The sequence below is a fragment of the Pseudochaenichthys georgianus genome, chromosome 14 (assembly GCF_902827115.2).
Source record: "Pseudochaenichthys georgianus chromosome 14, fPseGeo1.2, whole genome shotgun sequence".
NCBI lineage: Eukaryota > Metazoa > Chordata > Actinopteri > Perciformes > Channichthyidae > Pseudochaenichthys > Pseudochaenichthys georgianus.
Genome location: NC_047516.1, coordinates 343,037 through 365,132, shown reverse-complemented (window position 1 = coordinate 365,132; position 22,096 = coordinate 343,037). Strand labels below are relative to the sequence as shown.

The 22,096-nt window shown below is 41.7% G+C and overlaps 1 protein-coding gene across 1 annotated transcript; it reads left to right on the top strand.

Moving 5' to 3' along the window:
- The first annotated feature begins 6,158 nt into the window (after window positions 1-6,158).
- Window positions 6,159-20,210, top strand: serpinf1 (serpin peptidase inhibitor, clade F (alpha-2 antiplasmin, pigment epithelium derived factor), member 1). Its single transcript, XM_034099652.2, has 9 exons — window positions 6,159-6,242; window positions 6,537-6,665; window positions 8,310-8,370; window positions 10,263-10,458; window positions 14,450-14,605; window positions 16,147-16,350; window positions 16,929-17,068; window positions 19,024-19,234; window positions 19,939-20,210. The coding sequence occupies exons 3-9, from the start codon at window positions 8,311-8,313 to the stop codon at window positions 20,184-20,186; spliced, it is 1,215 nt and encodes a 404-aa protein (XP_033955543.1). The 5' UTR covers window positions 6,159-6,242; window positions 6,537-6,665; window position 8,310; the 3' UTR covers window positions 20,187-20,210.
- Window positions 20,211-22,096: the final 1,886 nt, after the last annotated feature.

Here is a 22,096-nt window from a genome sequence, read left to right as displayed (position 1 = left end):
GACAGCTTTACTAAGTTGTCTGTTTAAATACATTTTTCACATGTCATTCAATATATGTTTATCACAATGTGTCAAGACGGATGCAGTAACTTGAGGACTCTGTAACCTGTATGGTGGACCATCCTGGATTGGAGCCTGTGTGCCTAAATGTGTTCTCCCTGCAGAATGCGTTGAATATTTACAGAGCTGAACATGGTGGACTACAGTTGAGGCAAATAGAGCAGTGAGTGGTTTGTTTGTTTTGACTGAAATTGTAAAACGAATGCTAATATTGTTCATGGAAATAAATACTGGTGTATATGGCTTTATGCAATCTTTCATTCTGTCATTGTACTATTATATACTACACAGCAATGGCATAACACACCCATGTATATGACAAAAAGGTCCACACACACACACACACACACACACACACACACACACACACACACACACACACACACACACACACACACACACACACACACACACACACACACACACACACACACACACACACACACACACACACACACACACACACACACACACACACACACACACACACAACCTTATGCTTTTGAAATCAGAATATTCTTTACCCATCCAAACATGAATAATCACGACACATTTTGATATCAAACGGAACTTTATTGTCAAAATCAACGGTTAAAAAAAACCCATAAAAAAAACCTAAATGTAGCCTACTTGTATTTTGTATAAATGACACTAGATATTTTTACAGAAGCTTTGTGAGCTGGTGCTGGGGCTTCCTTGGACGCAGGATCAGAGTGGTGATTCCGGCCTGCGTTGTCCTCAGGATACGCAGGGAGTTTCCTGATCCGTGGAATGTCGATGTTGGGTTCAGACAGCAGCCAAATTGAACCGTGTAGCATACCCGGCGATGACCTCCTCCCTGTCAGGTCGCTCATAATGGTGCAGGGTCCACAAAGACTTGGTCGAAGATGAGGTCCATCAAGTTGGCCACGTAGTTCTGTGCAATGGTAAAAAAAGCACAACAAAAAATGTGGTTTAGATTAGTATATGCATGTAAAAAACTGAAACTTCTTTCTAATTTTTTTATTTTATATTTGTAAATAGTTGTATAATAAATATTTTAAACACTTACGGAATGTGGGGTCAGTCTTTACTGGTTTTGCTCTGCATTCTCCCTTCCTGGCCTTTGGGAACTGCAGTTTATACAGAGGGTTTCCAGTGGATGTAGTGGCTTGTGCACGCTCAGCGTTTTCATTGTAGTGCAGGGCTGCCAGGTACAGTCTTTCATTTCCGCCATGATAAAAAAAAATGTAAATAATAGCAAAGGATGTGCAAATTGTCACTAATTAGTAAGTATGTGAGGTGCTGGCCTGTAAAGAAGAACACATAGTTAGAACAAAATCATCTCAACTTAGTATTCAGGATGAGAAAATACTATTTGGATAAATATAGTCTGAAATCCCAAAAGATGGGGCTAAAACTCTCTATTTAGTAAAACTCTCTATTTAGCAAAGCTCTCTATTTAGCAAAGCTCTTTGCTTAGCCTTTTCCAATCTGAGTTAGTTTTGAACCGTAACGTGCATGCTGTGTTTCTGACTCAATACAGATGATGTGTTGGAGAGGGGCTGAGCTCAGTAGACTGACTGTAATGAGTGCTAGCCACTAATTAGCCTGTTGCTAGAGGTAAGGCCTTGTCAACAACAACAGACCGACGGGGCTTTAGCTCAGTTTTACTCGTGGTGTGTGTGTCCCCTCGCATACATACACAGTGTTGTATCCTAACACACCCCCATTTATATTCATGTGCGCAAACAAGTAAACACACAAAAGCTTTTACATATAACGCTGCAAAACACGGCATGTCTCATTAGCGTAGCGTAGCTTAGCTTACAGATCGATGATATCTGATCGTTCTTACAGACTACAATCACAAAAGCGTTTACATATAACGCTGGAAAAAACGGCACTTGCCTACAGAAGATTACGTTTGTTATTATAACTTACTCAATATGATTGTAGAGGATACAAAATACTAATAAATAGGAGAATAAATACTTGTGTTATCGCCTAGGGCGTGGCTTTACAGCCTTCACACAGATCGCCATTACGGCAGTATGTCTGAACATGTTAGCAAATGCCTGATAATTCAAATGACAAAGCAAAGACTGCGGAGCGTACAAAATAAAATGCTACAAAAATATATAAACACCTAACCGATTACTATTTGGGTTTGAGGCGACATTGATTCGGCAAAGCTACATGCTACATGCTACAAGCTAGAGATAGCTTTATCAGGAAAAACACCGCTAAATAAAAACTTACAGCTTCAAAATTGGATGTGTCCTCACTGGCCTGGTCCCGGATGGTTGGTATTGATCCCGGGTTTAGCATTAGTTTGGAGGCATATCCGTGTTGGACTTGAGAGAAGTTAATAAACATGTCCGTGGTAAAATGTTTGGAACACACAAACAGAAATCTGCCGTGGTCTTCTGGCACATGTCCCTTGTAAATGAAGTCTAGCCACAGATTCATTTCTTTTTCCACTGATGGCATTGCATGCAGTCCCCTGTCCCGAGTCTTGCAGCCAACAACAGCACAACGTTTAACTGGCTTAGACATCCTGGCAAGAGCAGGCAAAAACACAGATGTGGGTTGATTTAGCCTGCCGATAGCCTATATGCGAATGAGAGGTTTGGCAATGCACGTGGCCGTGGCTCATTCCCCTGATAGGTGGAGAGTTGACCAATAAGCGGAGCACTTCTTTGTGACGTAGAAAAGTATTGGAATCTGGATCCGTTTTTTTCAGATCCGTTGCAGCCCCTTTTTTAGAGATTTGGCGAAGGAGGAAAATAGAGAGGGTTGTGTTTTCTGACACTTGGTGAGTTCCCTGGAACACCGGGGACACATATTCATGTATAAAAGACGTACAAAGGTGCATTTTGCATGATAGGTCCCCTTTAAAGTTCAGGGTAGTCAACTGTTAAAAACATACTTTTCAAATTATTTTCTTCAATAAATTGATGTTTTTCAAAGTAAATGGTTAATCGTTTTTAATAATCGTGATATCAATTATTGACCCAAATAATCGAGATTATGATTTTTGCCATAATCGAGCAGCCCTACTTTGAATTTATGGATACAGCTCTCAACACTCAGATGAAAGGGAGCTGTATACTTTTCAATAATCCAAACATCATATGATCACAACAAATCATTTAAACTTGTTTATTCTTATCTTATGTTACCTAGTTAGCATTCTTTCTTTTTATTTATGTATATTTGACTAATCACTCCCCTTTTAAACTTTTTACTGTCCTATAGTACACATTGGAATGATTTCTTACTTTATTTTGTACAACTTTATTAAATAGATAAAGGTGTGCTCTCTCTCTTGCTCTCTCTCTCTCTCTCTTGCTCTCTCGCTCTCTCGCTCCACATTGCTTTTCTTCCCGACTGCAACGCTGTTGTGTGTCTGTGAGAGCGTTTCACACGTGTGTATGAGAGATTTTTTACCAGTGGCGAGCCTGTCTCTGAGGGCCTAAGATATTCTACAAAATAATATTTAAAAACATTAAAACAAATTATATTTTTCTTTATATATATTTTTTAAATATGTTTTTAGTAATATTTGTCATTAGTTTTACCAAAAATAACTTGATTAAATTGTATTTAAAATAACATTTCCAAAGAAATAAATCCTTTGAATCTGCCTATTCAGTCTCTGTTTGAATGTGAAGGGTTAAATGAAAGAAGCTCCTCTCTGGGAGTCTGTGAAGACAGGAGCTGATAGGACGTCCAGCTGTGAACTCACAGAGGGTCGCTATAGTAACTGAACGAGAGTAATGTCAAATGACAGTACAATTGACCAATCATATCTTCCCTCTAAATGGGTGGGCTTTATTATCGCGGACTTTATGACAAGTTCCGCCCGCTGTGAAACGTTTCTTGTTTCCATAGCAACAACAACTGTCAACAGCGTAAACTTGCCTTCAAAATAAAAGAATGCCAAATTACACTTAAGACAAACAACTGCAACGAAAGTAACAAACACAATGCAATATCCTTTTCAATTTCAAAGAACACAAATTGGGTTATCTACAGGTGTTGTTTTGTGTGGTAGAGGGTCGCTTTTCATTGATACGTTTCCCCCCTTTCGTTGTTTTGATATTCCACCAGTGTATAAATAATAAATAAATGTGAAAAGAAATGTAATTTTTTTTTTTTTTTTTAATAATTTTTTTTTTTCGCAACCCACCTATCACATCTCTGCGCCCCACACTTTGAGAAACGCTGTGCTAACTAATAAGGCTTTATTTAAACATTAAAGAATACTTTAGGTTAAGGTCTTCTTTTAAATAGGAAAAAAGCTTTAGTGGTATCTATCTACAGATAAATATTAAGCCTGACAAAGTACTTAATGTCTAATATATTGCATGGTTTGTTTTTGAACTTGACAATCAACTTTCCTGCAATGTTAACTATGTTGAAGCACTTATTTTAACTGATATTATACACATTAATTATAATCTTATTTATGTAGATAGTATAAGAAATGTGCAGAATACGACAGTGTAATGGTGGAGGTACACACATATTGATAGATGTCTTGTAATGCACTGTTGATGAACCTGTGACCCAAGTTTTTCATTCATTGCATAACTACACTGTTGTGTATATGATATGTCAATAAACCTTAGAACATCTTGAAATCTTGAAAGGGATGTGCAAAATAGCAATTATATACAGTCTTTAATTAACTATTAGAGAATAACGAGTAATGAATATGCTTTAAACGGATCTGCAGATAAATGTTTAGTCTTCTCAAGCACCAACTATCAAATATCTCTCCTGATTGTTGGCACTTGACAATCACCTTCACTGAATTTCACTCAGGTGTAACTAAAGTCTGATTTAAGGGTTGTTTATATTTCACATCATTAATCCAAATCTGTAAAGCAGCTAAAAATAAATGTAGTGGAGTAAAAATACCAGGTTAACCTTAAAGAAAGCCCTCAGGATTATAAAAGACCCCATCACCCCAGCCACAAACTGTTCTGTCTGCTGCCGTCTGGCAGGCGGTACCGCAGCATCCGGACTAAAACCACCAGACTCAGAGACAGCTTCATCCCACAGGCTATACGATTATTAAACACCTGAACTTAGAAATAACATTCATCTGGCTGCTACTTAGAAATTATTTATCTAATATATTCCAATCACTTGTTGACTCTTATTGCACAATTTTATTATTGCACAATTGGACTCTTATTGCACAATTTCACAATTTTTTCTGTGTATCTGTTTTATTGCGTAGCACTGTTGGAGAACCCTGCGACTTAAGGGGGGGGGGGGGGGGGTAGACACGTTCGATTCCTGTTTTGGACAGTGTGCCATCGATGGGTTTCATTCCACTTCAAAGTCCTTTTTGACGCTCTGTGTAAACTTCGCACACTGCCACTCCAACATCCAATCACAGAGCTTGAGGACTGATCACGGGTTTGTCAAGCTAAGCACATGGTGTAGTCCCAAATGATAGCTGAGGATTCTGGGTAGTGTAGTGTCTTCGGCCATCCTAAAACTCAGAAAAAACATTTGTTTCTCCGAATCGAAGGGGAAAAATACAAAAGCATTGCACACAATTCAAACCAATCAATGTTGTGTAATCAACAAGGATAATCTGGTGTGTTTGAGTCGATGAGTAGTGCAGATATCACTGTAACATCAATCCACAGTAAGGAGAATACTTACTTCCGGGTGTAAAATTCTCCGTTATCCAATGGGAATGGACGCTCGTAATACAATACAGGGGACATGATCATTATCTTTTAAATAGCGTTAACTAAAGGGAACAATCTATATGACACAGCTGAAGCTCTGGCCTTCCTTAAAAACTAACTAATTTAATAAAAATCACAGTTGTGTTACCCACAATGCACTGTTTTTTGAGAACACAAATTCGTAACTAATGCAATTTTTACATTCTGACGAAAAATAAATATTATTATGAATACAAATGAAATAAAAGAAGCCTCCCGTGAGTTACTACAAGCTATAAAGTAGATTTAAAAAACGTTGTATAGAATAAAAGCTCCCTGAAGGACGTTGTAGAAATGCGTGTGTGCACCACGACAAAGGAGCCTCATTCACTTTACATTGGGGTTGTTTGCGTGGTGCCGACACGTAAATGTAACAAAGTTCGTGACTCCACCACGCATTGCGGTGTTAAGGAGTCGTGGTGGAGTCACGCATTCTGGTGAGATCAGGTTGGTTCTTCTTCTTGCTGATGTTGTATCTACAATGCGATGATTTGATATTCAGTCATGTCGAAAATCTAACGTAGTGCTGTTTTGCTCAGGGAGGTTAACCCTTCATGCAACAAGTAGTGAAATAACACAGCTTCAGTTTCAGGGAGTTTTGCAGAGCTTTAAGGCTTTTTCATCTTTATTATCTGAGACTTCCTGAGGGCTCAGGCAGCAGGATGAAGCTATCTATATATCTATAGCTATATATCTATATCTATATATATATATATATCTCTCTCTCTAAACACCTGAGAGGAGGCGGTGCAGCCCCTCCTGGTTCTCCTGAATCAGCCCTTCCTCTCCGAGCTGCCCGGGGCGTTGTTGGTTCAGCCTCGTCTCTGCTGCAGAACCAGGAGCTGAGCGACGTGGACGCTGCAGAGAGAGGTGAGAGCACTTTGAATGAGCTGTTTGGGGTATTTTGTGCTTTCATGCTCACGTTTTGACTTCTTCACATCGTGCAATGAATGGAAATGAATGTCCTGACGACTCAAAGCTGCAGGATGAGATGTCAGGATCGACTCAATATGTTGTCGTAAAGATACAACCGTCTTAGCTGCCGTGCATCAATCTAAGAAAAAGACGAACTCCACGAACTTGATGAGTGTTTGCAGTCACTGAGGAGTTTTTGTTTCTGCACAAAAGTCTCTCACTTTTTACCAAATGTTCCAGCTGCGGAGACGGCTTGGGAGTCCATAGCGTGTTTAAATAGAATGCCTTATCGACGTGTGGCTTCAAAGGTCATGCTAAAGTGCAGATGGGGGTTGTTTGCAGCTGCACGTTACCTGGGGTTAGTTTGTCTTGGTGCCAGGGACATTTCTGCATCTCTGTGAAGCCCAGACACGACGAGACAGTGGAGGAGCAGCCAATGAGAAACATTCCTGTGGGTTTCTGCAAGTTCCTGCAGGGCACCGGGCGGCTGACTCTTGATGCAGGATGAATCGACACAATGTCTACATTCGAGCCGTGTTGCCTTCAGGCTCTGGTGGAACCGTCTGACATCTGTGTGTGCAAACCTAACTGCATCCAGGGGTTACATAGGTGTGGGGCAGAGGATAGGGGAAAGTGCATCATTATTACCAGTTCACCTTCTTGCTTTATGCTACGTGTTGCTATCATCTCATTGGAGCTACTTCCGTCTTCATCCTTTTCTTTTGAAGACAGATGAGAGTTTTCGGAGAAGTCGTTCAAAAAAGTCCAAAAGTCTGAAGAAACTGCTCCAAGGTTTTTTATGGAAGACACCGTCTGGGTTTCCCATCAGGCTGTGTGTGTGTGAGTGTGTGTGTGTGTTTGTGCATGTGTGTGTGTGTGTGTGTGTGTGAGTGTGTGTGTGAGTGTGTGTGTGTGTGTGTGTGAGGGTGTGTGTGTGTGTGCGTGTGTCTGTGTGTGCATGCGTGTGTGTGTGCACGCGTGTGTGAGTGTGTGTGTGCACGCGTGTGTGTGCACACGTGTGTGTGTGTGTGTGTGTGCACGCGTGTGTGTGTGTGTGCACGGTCTGGGGTTCAGATGACAGACCGTGATTTCGGGAAACCATGAAAACCAGGTCCAGATGTCCCGATGTGTGTCTTTAGTTTCCAAGTTGGAGACTTGATGTTTCTCTAAAACCCAGAGCCACGATGAGAACTCGTGATCGCTGGAGATCACGTCTGTGTATTTGTGTGGTGTTTCAGCTGGTTGTGATTTAGTGGCGTTTCCCTGCAATTACACAGATCACTGAAACGATGTAACTCTGACCGTGCCCCTGTCGAAGGGGCCTCCCTGCTCATGTTCACGTGGATATCAGTATGTTAGTATATTAGTATTCCCCTCCAAAGGGAACACACGGCTTTTAGCCTTGCAGTCCAGTTAAATGCACTAAAACATATATTGTATATATATTGAATAATCTGTCAAAATAGTCCAAATGCTTAATGCGTCGCGTTGAAACCACGTTGAAGTAAAACATGATCTTTGTTTTTGCTCATGCACTTTCTGATAACAGAATGAATTAAGCATATACATCTTCCTCATCATCATGTTTCTGTCTTTCAGGATGAAGCAAACAATCTTCCTTCTGGTGTGCGGAGTCGCAGTGAGCTTCTGCCGGGCTCAGGTATCACACTTCAGATGCACTTTTTCTTATCACCAACACGTATCATGCACGGACTCAAATGAGCTGATCAGATTTTGTCCACTTTGTGATGTCATAACGATGTGTTGTCTTGTGTAACCATTAGCCAATCACCAACCAAGGTAACCCCCCCCCCCTTATCACCTGAATCTCCTCTAGAGCTCCATTGAGTTCTTTGTAACCAAATGTCTCTCAGAGGGGCGTGGGGAGGGGCTCCTTATTTTCATCTAAAGTAACAGACAGAGAATCAGCACTTTGGAAACAGGGCTGAAACAGAGGGGATTATGGCAGTAGCGGCCGGCCCATAGGGGCGCTAGGGGCGCCGCCCCACCTCTTCCCACATACAAAAAATAAAATTAAAAAGAAAAAATAAATATATTTTATATATTTATTTTTAATGAACAAGGTAAATATCATACAATTGGTATCAGTAAAATGTATAATCTACAATAAAATCTCGTTTAAAATGGTGTTACGATGTCTAAAGTTACTGATAAGTCACCTGTTTCCTGCATGGCCTTGCCCGTGGCATTAGTTTATCATTACGGGGCAGAGCCCCCGAGCCAAACAGCAACAACCAGCAGGTTTCAAAAGTCTCAATAGTAAACTGTGCCGCCGAAACATAATTTCAGCCAATCAGCGCCGTCAAATATTTTGGTCACGAGGGCGCTCACGTTGGCGCCCACGTTGGCGCCCACGTTGGCGCCCACGTTGCTTACGTGCGTTGACGTGAGTTGTTTTTTAGACTCGTGAGTGACCAAGGTGACGCAGTATTTGGATGAGAATGGTGTGCAGGTGGAGTCGCCGGACCTCGGTCCGCACCCAATTCCGTGCAAGAGTTACTCTCCAATCCTTTCGAAAGGAGAAGTTTGGGAGATAAATTGATACTTAAAGACCTTGGACCGGACCAACCCGATTTGTATATATCCCAGCAAGCTCGTGAAAAAGACAAAACGTATTAACGAGGCTTCTCACGTAGCTGGTACACCAGAAAGGGATGGCTAGCTGGATGCAAACGATGCAAACAGGTAAATGCTATCTTTTGTTTCCCATGCTTGCTCTTCAAACAGCCGGGGACAGATACGATCTGTTCAGAAACTAGACAAAAGTTACACAAGTACAAACCACAGACTGTCTGTGTCATGGAGAATACAGTCGCTGGTTTATTTATGTCTGTAGGCCGTTGTTGTGAGTGTAGATGGTCGGAGCATATATAACGTTAGCTTAGCCGATCTCCATTCAGAAAACAAGCATTTTAAAAGGGTTTTCGCCTGCCGTCTGTCTGCAGACTTGTCAAAGCATTAATTCATGGTTTTTACTAACCGGTATCAGTATGATGTTACGTCGGCATCATTTAGAAACGTGTATTACAATTTAATCACGGTAAAATATGTTCATTTTGTTGTAGTTGTAGCTCCCGAGCACGTCTTGTTTGAATGATGCGAGTAAACACAGCTGGCAGCCGCGGTGAAATCTGAGCGACTAGAGCGAAGCGAATATTCGCATCGCGTCCGGTCTGAACACAGCATTAAAGCGAGCTCCGCGCTGCACTGGAAACGCGCCATTACATCACCAGAAGTCCTAATTTAAGGGGTAATTTCTCCCAAAAAAAATGTTTTTACTCACTATATCAACAGCCCCACCAACAATATTTTCCACCAGCCGCCACTGGATTGTGGGTAATGCTGCAATGATCTGTTTGGTGTTTCAGCCAATCAGAGACAGGCTCTGGATCTGAAACCTGTGATCTACTGATGAAGAACAGTGTAATAGGTTTAAATGGTCTTAATGTCTTTCATTTTTGTAAAGCACTTTGAATTGCGTTGTGTTGAAAGCTGCCGTATAAATAAACTTGCCTTGTCGTTGTGTTTCAGTCGGACTCTGGAGGTGAGGCGGGGGAGGCAGAGGAGGAACATGTGGAGCTCTTCACCACGCCGACCACTAAGATGGGCGCCGCCACCTCGGACTTCGGATACAACCTGTTCCGCGCTCTGGCGGCCGGCGAAGCCTCCACCAACATCTTCCTGTCGCCCATCAGCGTGTCCGCGGCGCTGACTCAGCTCTCCATGGGTGAACACACAAACACACGACACACTAAAACCAAACTCTGGCTCGGATCGCCACGGTGTGTTCGGGCCCATCGGCCAAACCGGTAGAAAGTAATTTCAAGTTTTAGTGTGCTGAAAAACATCATCATCATCATCATCATCATAAGGTCAGACTGCGGACAGACGCACGGTTTCTGATCATTACTGTACTTCACACCTCAAGCATTTCAGTCTGAGCTCGTCTTGGTTTGATAGCTTGCCAAAGTGAACTGCCAAACCCGATAACCAGAGGCAATCATTTAGAAAAGCTTAATCTCTCACGCAACTGCTGGGAGATAAAGTCTTGCAACGGGAAGAGAACCGGCAAACGTGCAGGAACATGTATGGGTCAATGTAGCCAGTGTAGATTAAACATGCCTTATTTAACGGAAGCTGATAGAAATAAACAGTTTAATACAAACACAGGGGTTCCATGCAAAGTAAAACAAAACGAAGAAAAGTGAACATGTGCAGGTCAGAGAGGGCATGAGGAACCATGGCAGGCACCAAGGGAATGAGGACAGAGACGGGAACAAAGACGGCAAACTGTTAAACAGACGGGCACATCTAAAGACAGGACTAATTACATGAACAAGACTCAGCTGGGGGGGGGGGGGGGGGGCAGGTAAAGACACGAGGGCAGCAAGGAGACCACGACAAGAATCAGGGCAAAAAAACAAAGACAGGAAGTAAAATAAGACAAAGAGAAAACACCTTTCAAAGTAACAAAGGAAACATACAAACTAAGATCATGACCAGAGGCGGATTTAGGATTGTCGGAGATCCGGGGCTTAGCCCAGGAGTTGTTGGGGGGGGGGGGGGTGCAGGGGTAAAGTGCTATTTTTTTTACAAGTGGGGGGTGGACCAAACATCCTTTAGGGGGGTCGTCACCTCCTCTAGGGGGGTCCGGGGGATAATACCTTAAAGGGGACATATCATGCTATATTTGAACAATATATTGTAGGGCCATACCTATATAAAGTATATAAATGTTTTTTCTTTCAAAATACCAAACAGATCCTGCATTTTAGCCATGCTTCATTTAGCTCTATTTGCTCTTTCCAGCGCTGTTTTTGCAGGGGGCTGATTATGTGAGCTGCACCACGCCCCCCTGCAGGAGAGGGGAGCGTGCTTTGAGATCAGCTGCTGGGCTGCAGCGGGGAGAAGAGGGGGAGAAAAATAGATCTCCGTCCTCCGTGTTTTATTCTTATATTATTATTATATAGAGTCGTTATTCATTTGTTTTAAAGCTCAATAAATAACAAAGAAGACCTTTGACCGGCACTTTTCTAATTTTGTCCGGAAGATTTAAACTTTAACGGACATGTTGACCGGCGAAATAAAAATCTAACTGAAACTCTGCCACACGGTCCCCTTGTTCCTTGGAAGAGCCGGAGAGGAGGGTGTTTGTCATCTGCTGATGGACTACCGGAGAGAATTACAGCGAGGGAGGGATTGCATTGAATTACAGCAGCGGGAGCAAACGCTTGCCTCGGGGAGGGAGAAAAAGAGCCAGAGCGGAGTATAAACAAAAGGGCAACCATGCGTGGGAAGTCTTCTTCGCTGCTTTTGTGGTAGACTACAGCGCCACTTACAGGCCTGGCATATGTACTACAGCGTCTCCAGCGCAATGGCCGGCCATGGCCCAACCCCACATTCCCCTGATAGGTGGAGAATTTACCAATAAGCGGAGCACCACTTCTGTGACGTAGAAAATAATTCAAGATCAGGCAGGCCGGTGTGTCCTTGGGCAAGACACTTCACCCGAATTTGCTCCTGTGGGTATTGTCCACAGTATATGACCATTACATGTATGATCTGTATGTGTAATGTGTATTTGTAAAGTGCTTTGAGAGTCATTGAGAAAGCGCTATAATAAATATAAGGATTATTATTATATTATTACAAGATCAGTCTATATCAGATCCGTTGCAGCCCCGTTTTTAGAGATTTGGGTATGGAGGAAAAGAGAGAGGGTTGTGTTTTCTGACACTTGGTGAGTTCCCTGGAACACCGGGGACTAGGGGTGTAACGGTTCACAGAAGTCACGGTTCGGTTCGTACCTCGGTTTGGGGGTCACGGTTCGGTACAACAAGAAAAAGCAAGAAAAAGTCCCAAATGCATAATTCCAGGTTTGTTGTTATTTACTTTTGAACAGTAGTGCAAGTTTCAGTTTAAAAATAAGGAATTCTGACATTTTGAATAATTAACTGTATTAAACAGTTAAAAACAAACCACAAACAGCACCACACACACTCAGGTGGCCATAGTATCTATAATGGCTGATGTCAAACAAAAAGGTTTCATCAAGCTGTAAAACTAAAAAGAATGTCTTGAAAATATTACATCATAAATAATAAGAAAGTGTTTCAAGAACGCAAAGTCGTTGAAAAAATATGCCAAAAGCTTCCGTTATTTATTTTGGTCTCTCGGCTTTCATGTCTATTGGCTTCTTAAAAACAGCGGGGATAAGCTGTTGAACTGCTGTTGTCTTTGGCCGGGCTCCGGTGATTGGCACATCTGGGTGATGCCTTCTGATGTGATTTAGCATGTTTGTGTGTTCCATTAGCATACCGCACCGCTATCGAACAACGCCGACACACCGTCCTCTTCCGATCCACTGCGCATTGCTTATCGTTTTATAGATCTATTCTCATCCACCATCTTTGTTTGTGACGTAAAGAGTGTAAGAGTCACGTTTCTGAATCGGGCACTGGATGCAGTCACAGCCAATCGGATTCAGAGTGTTGCCTGTCAGTTATTTGAAGCTTCAAATAAATAACTAGAAAGACAGCTCTGTTTGATTCACCATTTATTTGTTTTGATCACTTTGACTTGTACTCTCCACAGTGTTGGGTCCTAGATTTACATAACAGTTGCCTGTCAGTTCCGTTGCTATGGTTCCGTTGGTATGTGTACTGAAACGAGAGCCGGTATAATTCCACGCGCGAAAACAAAATAAAAATTGGATTACGTTATTTTAGTGTCTTAAAAGTAGACTGAGGTATGAAAGGTTAACGTTACATCTTAGGATAATTTTTAGTCATGTTCTGTATACATACTAACATATAAGGGTATTGACTTAGTGTGGTTTATCTTTTTGTCGCTGCTTTTAATTTAAACTGAGCTGTTGTGTTCATCAGTAAAGTGGAACTTCTGTGTGAACTATTCATATCTTAAACTGCACTGTAACTTTTTATTCATGTATTTTTTCTTTTAATGTTTCTTTTATTATCTTTTACTGTTTTTAAATGCCTTTGTCTGAATGTCTTTCATTTTTGTAAAGCACCTTGAATTGCCTTGTGTTGAAAGGTGCTATATAAATAAACTTGCCTTGCCTTGGTTACTCCATGTTTACTAGCTATAAGATTAACGTTACAGTACATCACTCTTTTTCACTTCTTACTCAGTCAGCCAGAGTGCAGATATCACCATTAGATTCACAAACCTGAAACATCCATTTCTTCACTGCTGGTGATGACATTGTTGTCAGCTGCTGATACTGCTGCTGCTGCTGCAGCTTGTGGCGCCTGCTTCAATGAAAATAACTTTCTAATATCCATAACTTTATAGGCTATTAGCTTAAAACTCGTCAGGCACTAGGAAGGATCACTTCTTCTTCAGGGCAGGGAAGGCTACGCAGTACGCAGGCTAATGTCCCGCAGCGGCTGCCTCTCTGGTGGACTCCGGTACTGCACATTACTCCCGAGACATTTTCAACAAAATTTTTTTTTTTAATTTTTTTAATTTTTTTTTTTTTAAGTGAAACATCCGGGGCTTTTCAGAAAACATCCGGGGCTTGAGCCCAAGTAGCCACCCCCTAGCGCCGCCTCTGATCATGACTTTTAGATGATGATGTTCTTGGTTTCACTGAGCCAGGTAAATGTCAGAAACGTGGAAGAATTCACTGGAATGAATTACAGAATTATTTCCGAATATGTCACCTCATTGAAGATGACCCCTTCTGTCCCCAGGAGGGTCTGAGCGGGCTGAGCGGATGCTGTTCCGGGCCCTCCGGTACCACACCCTGCAGGACCCCCAGCTGCACGGCACCCTGAAGGACCTACTGGCCTCCGTCCGGACCCCCGGGAAGGGCCTGAGCACCGCGGCCCGCCTCTACCTGTCCCGACGTGAGTCCATGTTGGGGGGCTGGATGTAAAATAAATCTACATGAATCTTTCTGTCAAAAAAACAAACTTTGATATCACTAAAAGCAGCCTAGATCAGGGGGTGCAGGGACCCCTAGGGGTTCTTTAAAAGATTAAGGACCGCAATATATTTCCACACAAAAAACGTTTTCAAATAAATGGTCATAATCCTGGTGTCTTGCCCCCAGAACTATCAAAGCGTATGAAAGACAAGTCAGCTCAAGCGTCTCCTTAAAAGCTCTCGTCTTAAAAGATGTTGAAACTGCTGGAAGCGAGTCTAAAGATTATTTTTGTTCACTGAAAATTAGTGTAAATGTCAAGTTTAAATGCATTTGCATTAAAGGTGGGGTAGGTAAGTTTGAGAAACCGGCTCGAGATACACTTTGTGTTATATTCCATGGAATGCTCTTAACGTCCCGATAGCAATGAATATCTGAAGTGCTTTGAAGCCGTGGTACTGTAAAAAGCACGACCAATCATCTGAGCCGGCTAAACGGATTGGATGGCCGACCTGCCTGTCAGCCTTCCATCGGGGCACAAACTGATCTCGTGCCCTCGTTGGTCATGTGCGGGTTCGTGTGTGTTGGAGGAGGGGCTCTGTGAGGAAGTGGCATATTTTCTCCGGTTGTGTTTTCAGATTCTAGCCACTCGAGCTGCTTTCTCCAAAATGACCTACCCCACCTTTAAGGGTGAGTTATACAAGTGGTTTTCATCTAAGGAGCAGTTGGGTTTAATACGATAACACAAGAGAAAATGTAGGAGGTACCTCGAGAATGGGGACCAGCTCAAGGGGTCCACGAGACAAAAAAGTTTGGGAACCACTGGCCTAGATTATTATCTTTGAAGAAGCATGGGAATGTTGTTATGCTAGTTACAAGAAGGTGAGCTTCAGCTTTTGTCAGTTTTTGGGAAAGTGTTGGATTACATAACCTTCGGGTGCGTTATTGGAAACTGTTTGGCGATTGGCAGGTCCTTTCAATATAGACTTGGCAGCTGATTGGATGAACCATTTCAATCACAGGCTTACTGCAACCAATCAGATCAACGGTTGAGGGGAAGGCTTCAGTGCCATTCTTTGCTAACTGAACCGCACCTGTCGCTCCTCATAGGACTCTGGTTACATAAACTCAACACATGAAGCTGACAAGATTCATTCTTGCAATATTGTGGGAGTCCATCTGCTGTGTGAGCTGAACACATCTGTGTTTCCAGATGTGTGGCCTTCAGGTCAAACGTTCATCTGAAGTTCTCTGCGTGAGAGCTGCTCCAGCTCAGAAATAGCAGATATGTAGGTATTTTTGTGTTAAAAACAAACTACATTTTTCATCCAATAAAGGCAAACCTTTTTGGATCTTCTGAATGGAAACACTGTAATGCAGCAATAGATAGGGTAACACATGAAAACAGTTATATATATATATATATATGTTACTTTTCTGCATTATATGTCTAAAAACAACTCAAACTATGTTAAGTATTTTGATGAGTTCTGTACGTGAGATTTTTAACTCTTTGTTCTTCAGGCATTCGTCCAAAGCAGGAGTTCTTCGCCCTGGTGGAGCAGCAGTACGGAGTTCGGCCTAAGACTCTGGCGGGAGGACCCAAAGACGTGTCCGAGATCAACACCTGGGTGTCTCAGGAGACCGGAAGGAAGGTGCAGCGCCTCCTAGCCAAGCCCCTCCCCCGAAACGCTGGAGTGCACACCGTCAGCGCCTCCTACTTCAAAGGTGAGTGCGATGAAGGGAGGCTGGTTCTCTGGTTCTCTGGTTCTCTGGTTCTCTGGTTCTCTGGTTCTGATGTGCAGGATCCAGCTGCTATGGACAATCTTGCACTAATTCACATTTCCCAAAGATATTAAAGTGACTATTATTTTATATATATTGATGGTTGTGCTTTTATTTATGTCTTAATGCACTGAAAAATCGGAAACGTTGACTTTAATTAAATGTTTTATGTCAACAAATGTAAAATAACTGATAATATGTTAGGTTTAGATAAAACATAATAGGTTCAACTTAATATTATTGCTTTCAACTAACCTAATACAGGTGTGTGACATTTGTTGACATAATACATTTAATTAAAGTCATCGTTCCAGTTTTTTCAGTGTGTGTGTGCATATGTATACATGTGTCTGTTGATTGTGTATATATAGGATATATATATTTGTATACATATTTTTACATTTGTATTTTTGCATTTGGGATTGTGGGAAACGGTATTTCAATCTCTCTGTCTGTACACACAAACTGAAAGATTGACAATACAGTTGGCTGACTATGAACTCAGTGTCTGCTGTGAACAGGGAAGTGGGTGACCCGCTTCGGTCAGAGTGGAGTGATGGAGAACTTCCAAGTGGACGGGGCGGCTCCTGTCCGCGTTCCCATGATGCAACAGGATAACTACCCCGTGAAGATTGGCGCCGACTCGGACCTGAGCTGCACGGTGAGGATCATTTATTATCATAAAGCACAATGAGATGCGGTTGTAGCTGAGTCTATCATGCTGCACTCGATGAAAATAAAACAATACAACATCAAAAAAGCAGTAGTACATTCCTGAAGTGACTTTGTTCTTTGTTCATTTTTACACTTTCTGGGGCTCCAGAAATATAGCCAAAATGACATTCACAAATATTTTGATCACTATTGTGAGTATTCATTGCTTTAAGTGACACGTTTATTGTAACATGTAAGTAAACAGAGCACTGCTTTCACTTCCACGTTGTGCACAATTTATAAAACGATGGCTGCATCAGTAGGAGAAAACACATGACAAGTCGCACCAGATGCCCCTGATCTGAAGCCCATACATTTATTGAACGTACATGTTACGATATATCCAGTCTCTGATTGTGTTACATTATTATGAGATCAATCAAAACATTAGTTTGAGCTTCAATACCCATAACTGTGAAGATGGAGTTCAGTACTCCACTGTCTGAGATCTGACCTGAACGCAGCTTCATCTCACAGGCCACAAGACTATTAAACACCTGAACTTTATAAAGAACATCCATAAACATTCATCTGTTTACATTTTGCAAATGATTTATCCAATATATCCAATATATTATATAACATTTACTTCTTGCACTATTTCTATTGTATTTGTATGTATTTGCACATCTCAAAACATTCTCTTGCACTATTGTATCTGTTTTATGTGTTTTATGTCCTATACAGATGTAGCACCTCATTTCGGATGCCCCTACCCATGTGGGCCCGTGATCGGCACGGGGTGGGCCTTGCTGAAAGGAAAACCCCCCGCAGGACTTGATACGCCCCCTTAATAAATAAATTAAATTATAATGAAACCAGCTAGAATGGATCATGGATCCACCAGGGGGAACAGTGATTAAAAAGCTGCCACACTGGAACTCATTTGAAGAAATCTCAAAACTGTCCTGTAGATGTCTTCACGACTGGTCTGTTAGCACACATGTGAGGTTTTAGCACTTTTTGACAGTTTTCATAGGAGTTATAGCAATATCGTGTTTTATTGCAAGGGATGCGTTGCCATGGCAACAGCTTTTGAGGAAAACTCAATAATGGCACATAGACATGTTGAGGCTGGACCATTAACTGTCATCTGAAGTCTGGTGGTGTTTTGACCATATTACAAAAAATATACTGCATATTAAAGCAAACTATTGTAAAGGTAAAAGTATGAGTATACAAAATAAAGAAGTGTAAACATTTACATTATTATTATGATTATTTAATATATAAAGACTATATATTATTGAATTACAATTAAGATAATATTAGATATACTTTATTTGATCTAAAATATTGATGTTTTTTCATTATAGTAGCCTGTGAAAACCATAACAAATAAGTAATTACATGCTACAGTATTCAGCAAACACAACTGCAGAGCTGCAAACATTGCAAACAGACTAAGTTCTACACCACCCAGTTGTCTTTGTGTATTTGTGAATGAAGCGCCATCTCATGGTTAAATCCTGTAATTAAACAAATGCGGGAATTTGGCAACGCCCCCAGCCACTGGGATCCACTGGGTTTTCGGTTGGAATCCGCTGGGTTTTCGGTTGGAATCCGCTGGGTGGAGTCCTATCTGGAGTGCTACATCTGTATAGATATTCATGTTGCTCTGTTGGAGGACGTCAGTGTTTCATTGCCATATCTACACAGGATGATAAAGCCTTGAATCTTCAGAAAAAGTCAGAATTTGGGGATTTTCAGAGAAAATTCAGAATTTATGAAAAATGACTTTATCTATCTTTTATTTGATTAATCTGTTTTACTTGTTCTATGACCTACATACATTCATGTTGCTCTGTTGGAGGAGCCTGTGACTTCAGCTTTTCATTACCATATCTACACATAGCTACTCAGCACATGATGATAAAGCCCTGTATCTTGAAACTCCTGCAGATCGCTCAGATCCAGATGCAGGACGACATCAGCATGTACGTGTTCCTGCCGGACGACGTGACGTCCAACACCACGCTGCTGGAGGAGAGTCTGACGGCAGAGTTCGTGCAGGACCTCTCCATGACGCTGCAACCTGTCGAGGTGTCCCTGTCGCTGCCCGCCCTGAAACTCAGCTTCTCCACTGACCTGCTGCCGCTGCTCACTGACCTGGGTTAGTCACAAACCATCCCACCAAAAACACATTCAGAAAACCATTGACTTCCAGACCGGAGGACAGGAAGTGATTAAATAAGATAAGATACGATACGACATGATACGATAATACTCAGGTCAAGTGTGAAATTTGACTTGCATCACAGCAGCTCCATGTGTAACATCAACAGACAAACATCAAGACACATGAAAAACAAACAACAAACATTGAACATAACAGCAGGATCCGTGAGAGAAAACCTACTTTCAGATTCAGCTCCGTATTTTAAATAAGATGGACTTTATTAATCCCCGTGGGTACATTCAGTAGTTTAACAGCAACAGGGTGAGAATGAAAAACAGGACAGCACAGATTCACACAGATTAGAGTTGATAGAAATCAGTGTCCCAACATCTACGATTAAACTAAGTCCAATAAAGAGTAAGAGTAAGGTGGAAGAAATAGAGAAAAGCTAAACAGGCAGCCACTCAGGGCGGCACCAAGTAAATCCGTATTAGAATCAGAATCAGAAACATGTTTATCACCAGGTAGGTTGACACGTATGAGGAATTTGACTTGGTTTTGTGGTGCAGACATGAAAGTAAAACAAAAATGAGAAAACACAGAGACAACTATTTTAAGAAAAATACAATGACATACAAAAATAAGAAAAAGCAGTACTTACATTGAGTATCATACCGACTCATTCATTCCTCCTGCAGGACTCTCTGATTGGCTCGCAGACACGGACCTGGAGAAGATCTCGACCCAGGCTACCAAGCTGGGAAGTGTCCATCACAAGGTCGCCATGGAGACGGCGCCCGAGGGGAACCAGTACCCGAGGAGCGGTGCTCCGGGTCACCTGACGTACCGCGTGGACCGCCCCTTCCTGTTCCTGATCCGGGACGAGGCCTCGGGGGCGCTGCTGTTCATCGGCAGGGTGGTCAACCCTAAAGCCCTGAAGATGTAACACACACACACACACACACACACACACACACACACACACACACACACACACACACACACACACACACACACACACACACACACACACACACACACACACACACACACACACACACACACACACACACACACACACACACACACACACACACACACACACACACACACACACACACACACACACTCACACTCACACTCACACTCACACTCACACACTCACTCTTAGCAGGTCCTAGGAGGGGTTTCTTATATTTGCGGGGATATTTGATTTAACGTTTTCGTCTTATATTTTATTTTGTTTCACGATGAAACATGTTAGCGTGACAAACACACTGACAATATTCTGAGCTCCAAAGTGCAGTTTTAGAGAAAATAAATCAAATGTTTTTCTTCTGTGTTCAAAGAAATAAACGACAATGAAAGGAAACACGTCTCTCTGGTTCTGTTTGTTCCTGCTCCCCAGAGGATGAACCTTTCATTTCTTAAAGAGGCTCTATTCTTCTTCTGTGGTGTTCCTTCTCCTATAGTGTGTTGGATAGGTTTTAGTGAATGGTCTGCAAAGCCCCTGTGTTCCCTCCAGAGGGACTTTCTTTCCCACACACTCCCCCGAACCTTGACAAAATAAAATGAGATATAAATGAGTATGTGTGTGCATGTGCGTGTGTGTGTGTGCGTGAGTGTGTGTGTGTGTGTGTGTGTGTGTGTGTGTGTGTGCATGTGTGTGTGTGTGTGTGTCCTGCACACATGTGCTCTTGATTTTCCATGGAAAGATTCCTGAGGTTTCTGTAACGCTGCCCAGGAGAAACTGGAGAAGAAGAAGAAGAAAAAGAAGAAGAAGAAGAGTTTTGGTTCCTTCAGAACAACGATCTAAAACAACTCAAAGTAAAAGTCTTACCATCAAAATCCAACATGAGAAAAACTGCAGGAGAAATGTCCCCTGCTGTGAGTGATAGTGTCGAAAGACATGCTCAGATCCCTCATTGCAGTATCTGGAAAATACTCCACCACAAGTAAAATGTAATGCATTCAAAACCTTAAAGAAGTCATCGTATTTAAGAAAAACTAGCAAAATGGAGTTTAGGAAAAAAATGACTCAAAAGAAAAGCAGCCAATATTGTAATTTAGGGAGACACAAAAAGGTCATGTCTTTGTTCAGGCATGCATTTTAAAAGGCAGGTTTACACAGCAGGGAATTCCAAGTTTACAGAAACTAAAGACATTAGTGCAGCGGCATCACTTTATAAAATGGCATTTAAAAACAGTCATTAACCTGTTAACCCCTGAGCCTGTTTTTCAGGTCTCTGGCTCGAGAATGACATTCCCAGAACAAATGACCATATCTTCTAAAAGTGTTGAATTAATAATCTTTGTTCTCAAAGCAAGGTTACACCTGTGAGTTGGATGCAGAAGAGTCAGAATCAATATAGATGTTTTTTATTTTACAGTAAATTCAGACTGAACATAGTAAAAAAATATAAACTAAAGTGTCCGTCAAACAAAAAAGGAATCCAAACTATAACATATAATAAGTACCCTGTATCAATAATACCTTTTTAGAGAGGTTTAGAAAAAACACACTTCTGGGGTCATTTGGGTGGATTTGCCATATCTCTGGAACCCATCAGTTAATTTTGATGATTGACATCTCTTTTGAACTGTTAGAGCCAATAGAATTGAGAGATAAGTTCCTAAAATCCATCTAAACATTACCATTGGTGAATGAGAGTGATGCGCAGCCAGCATGCCCAAAACCGGAAGCTGGGTTATAGCTCTAATAGTGCTAATAACAGCTAATATGAAATCTCAGTTTTTGACAAAAATAGAATGATGGATTATCAGTAATCATTTCAAAGTGACACGGACACATTGGATTAACCTAAGGATTAACCTTCAGCAGCGTCTTTATCATTT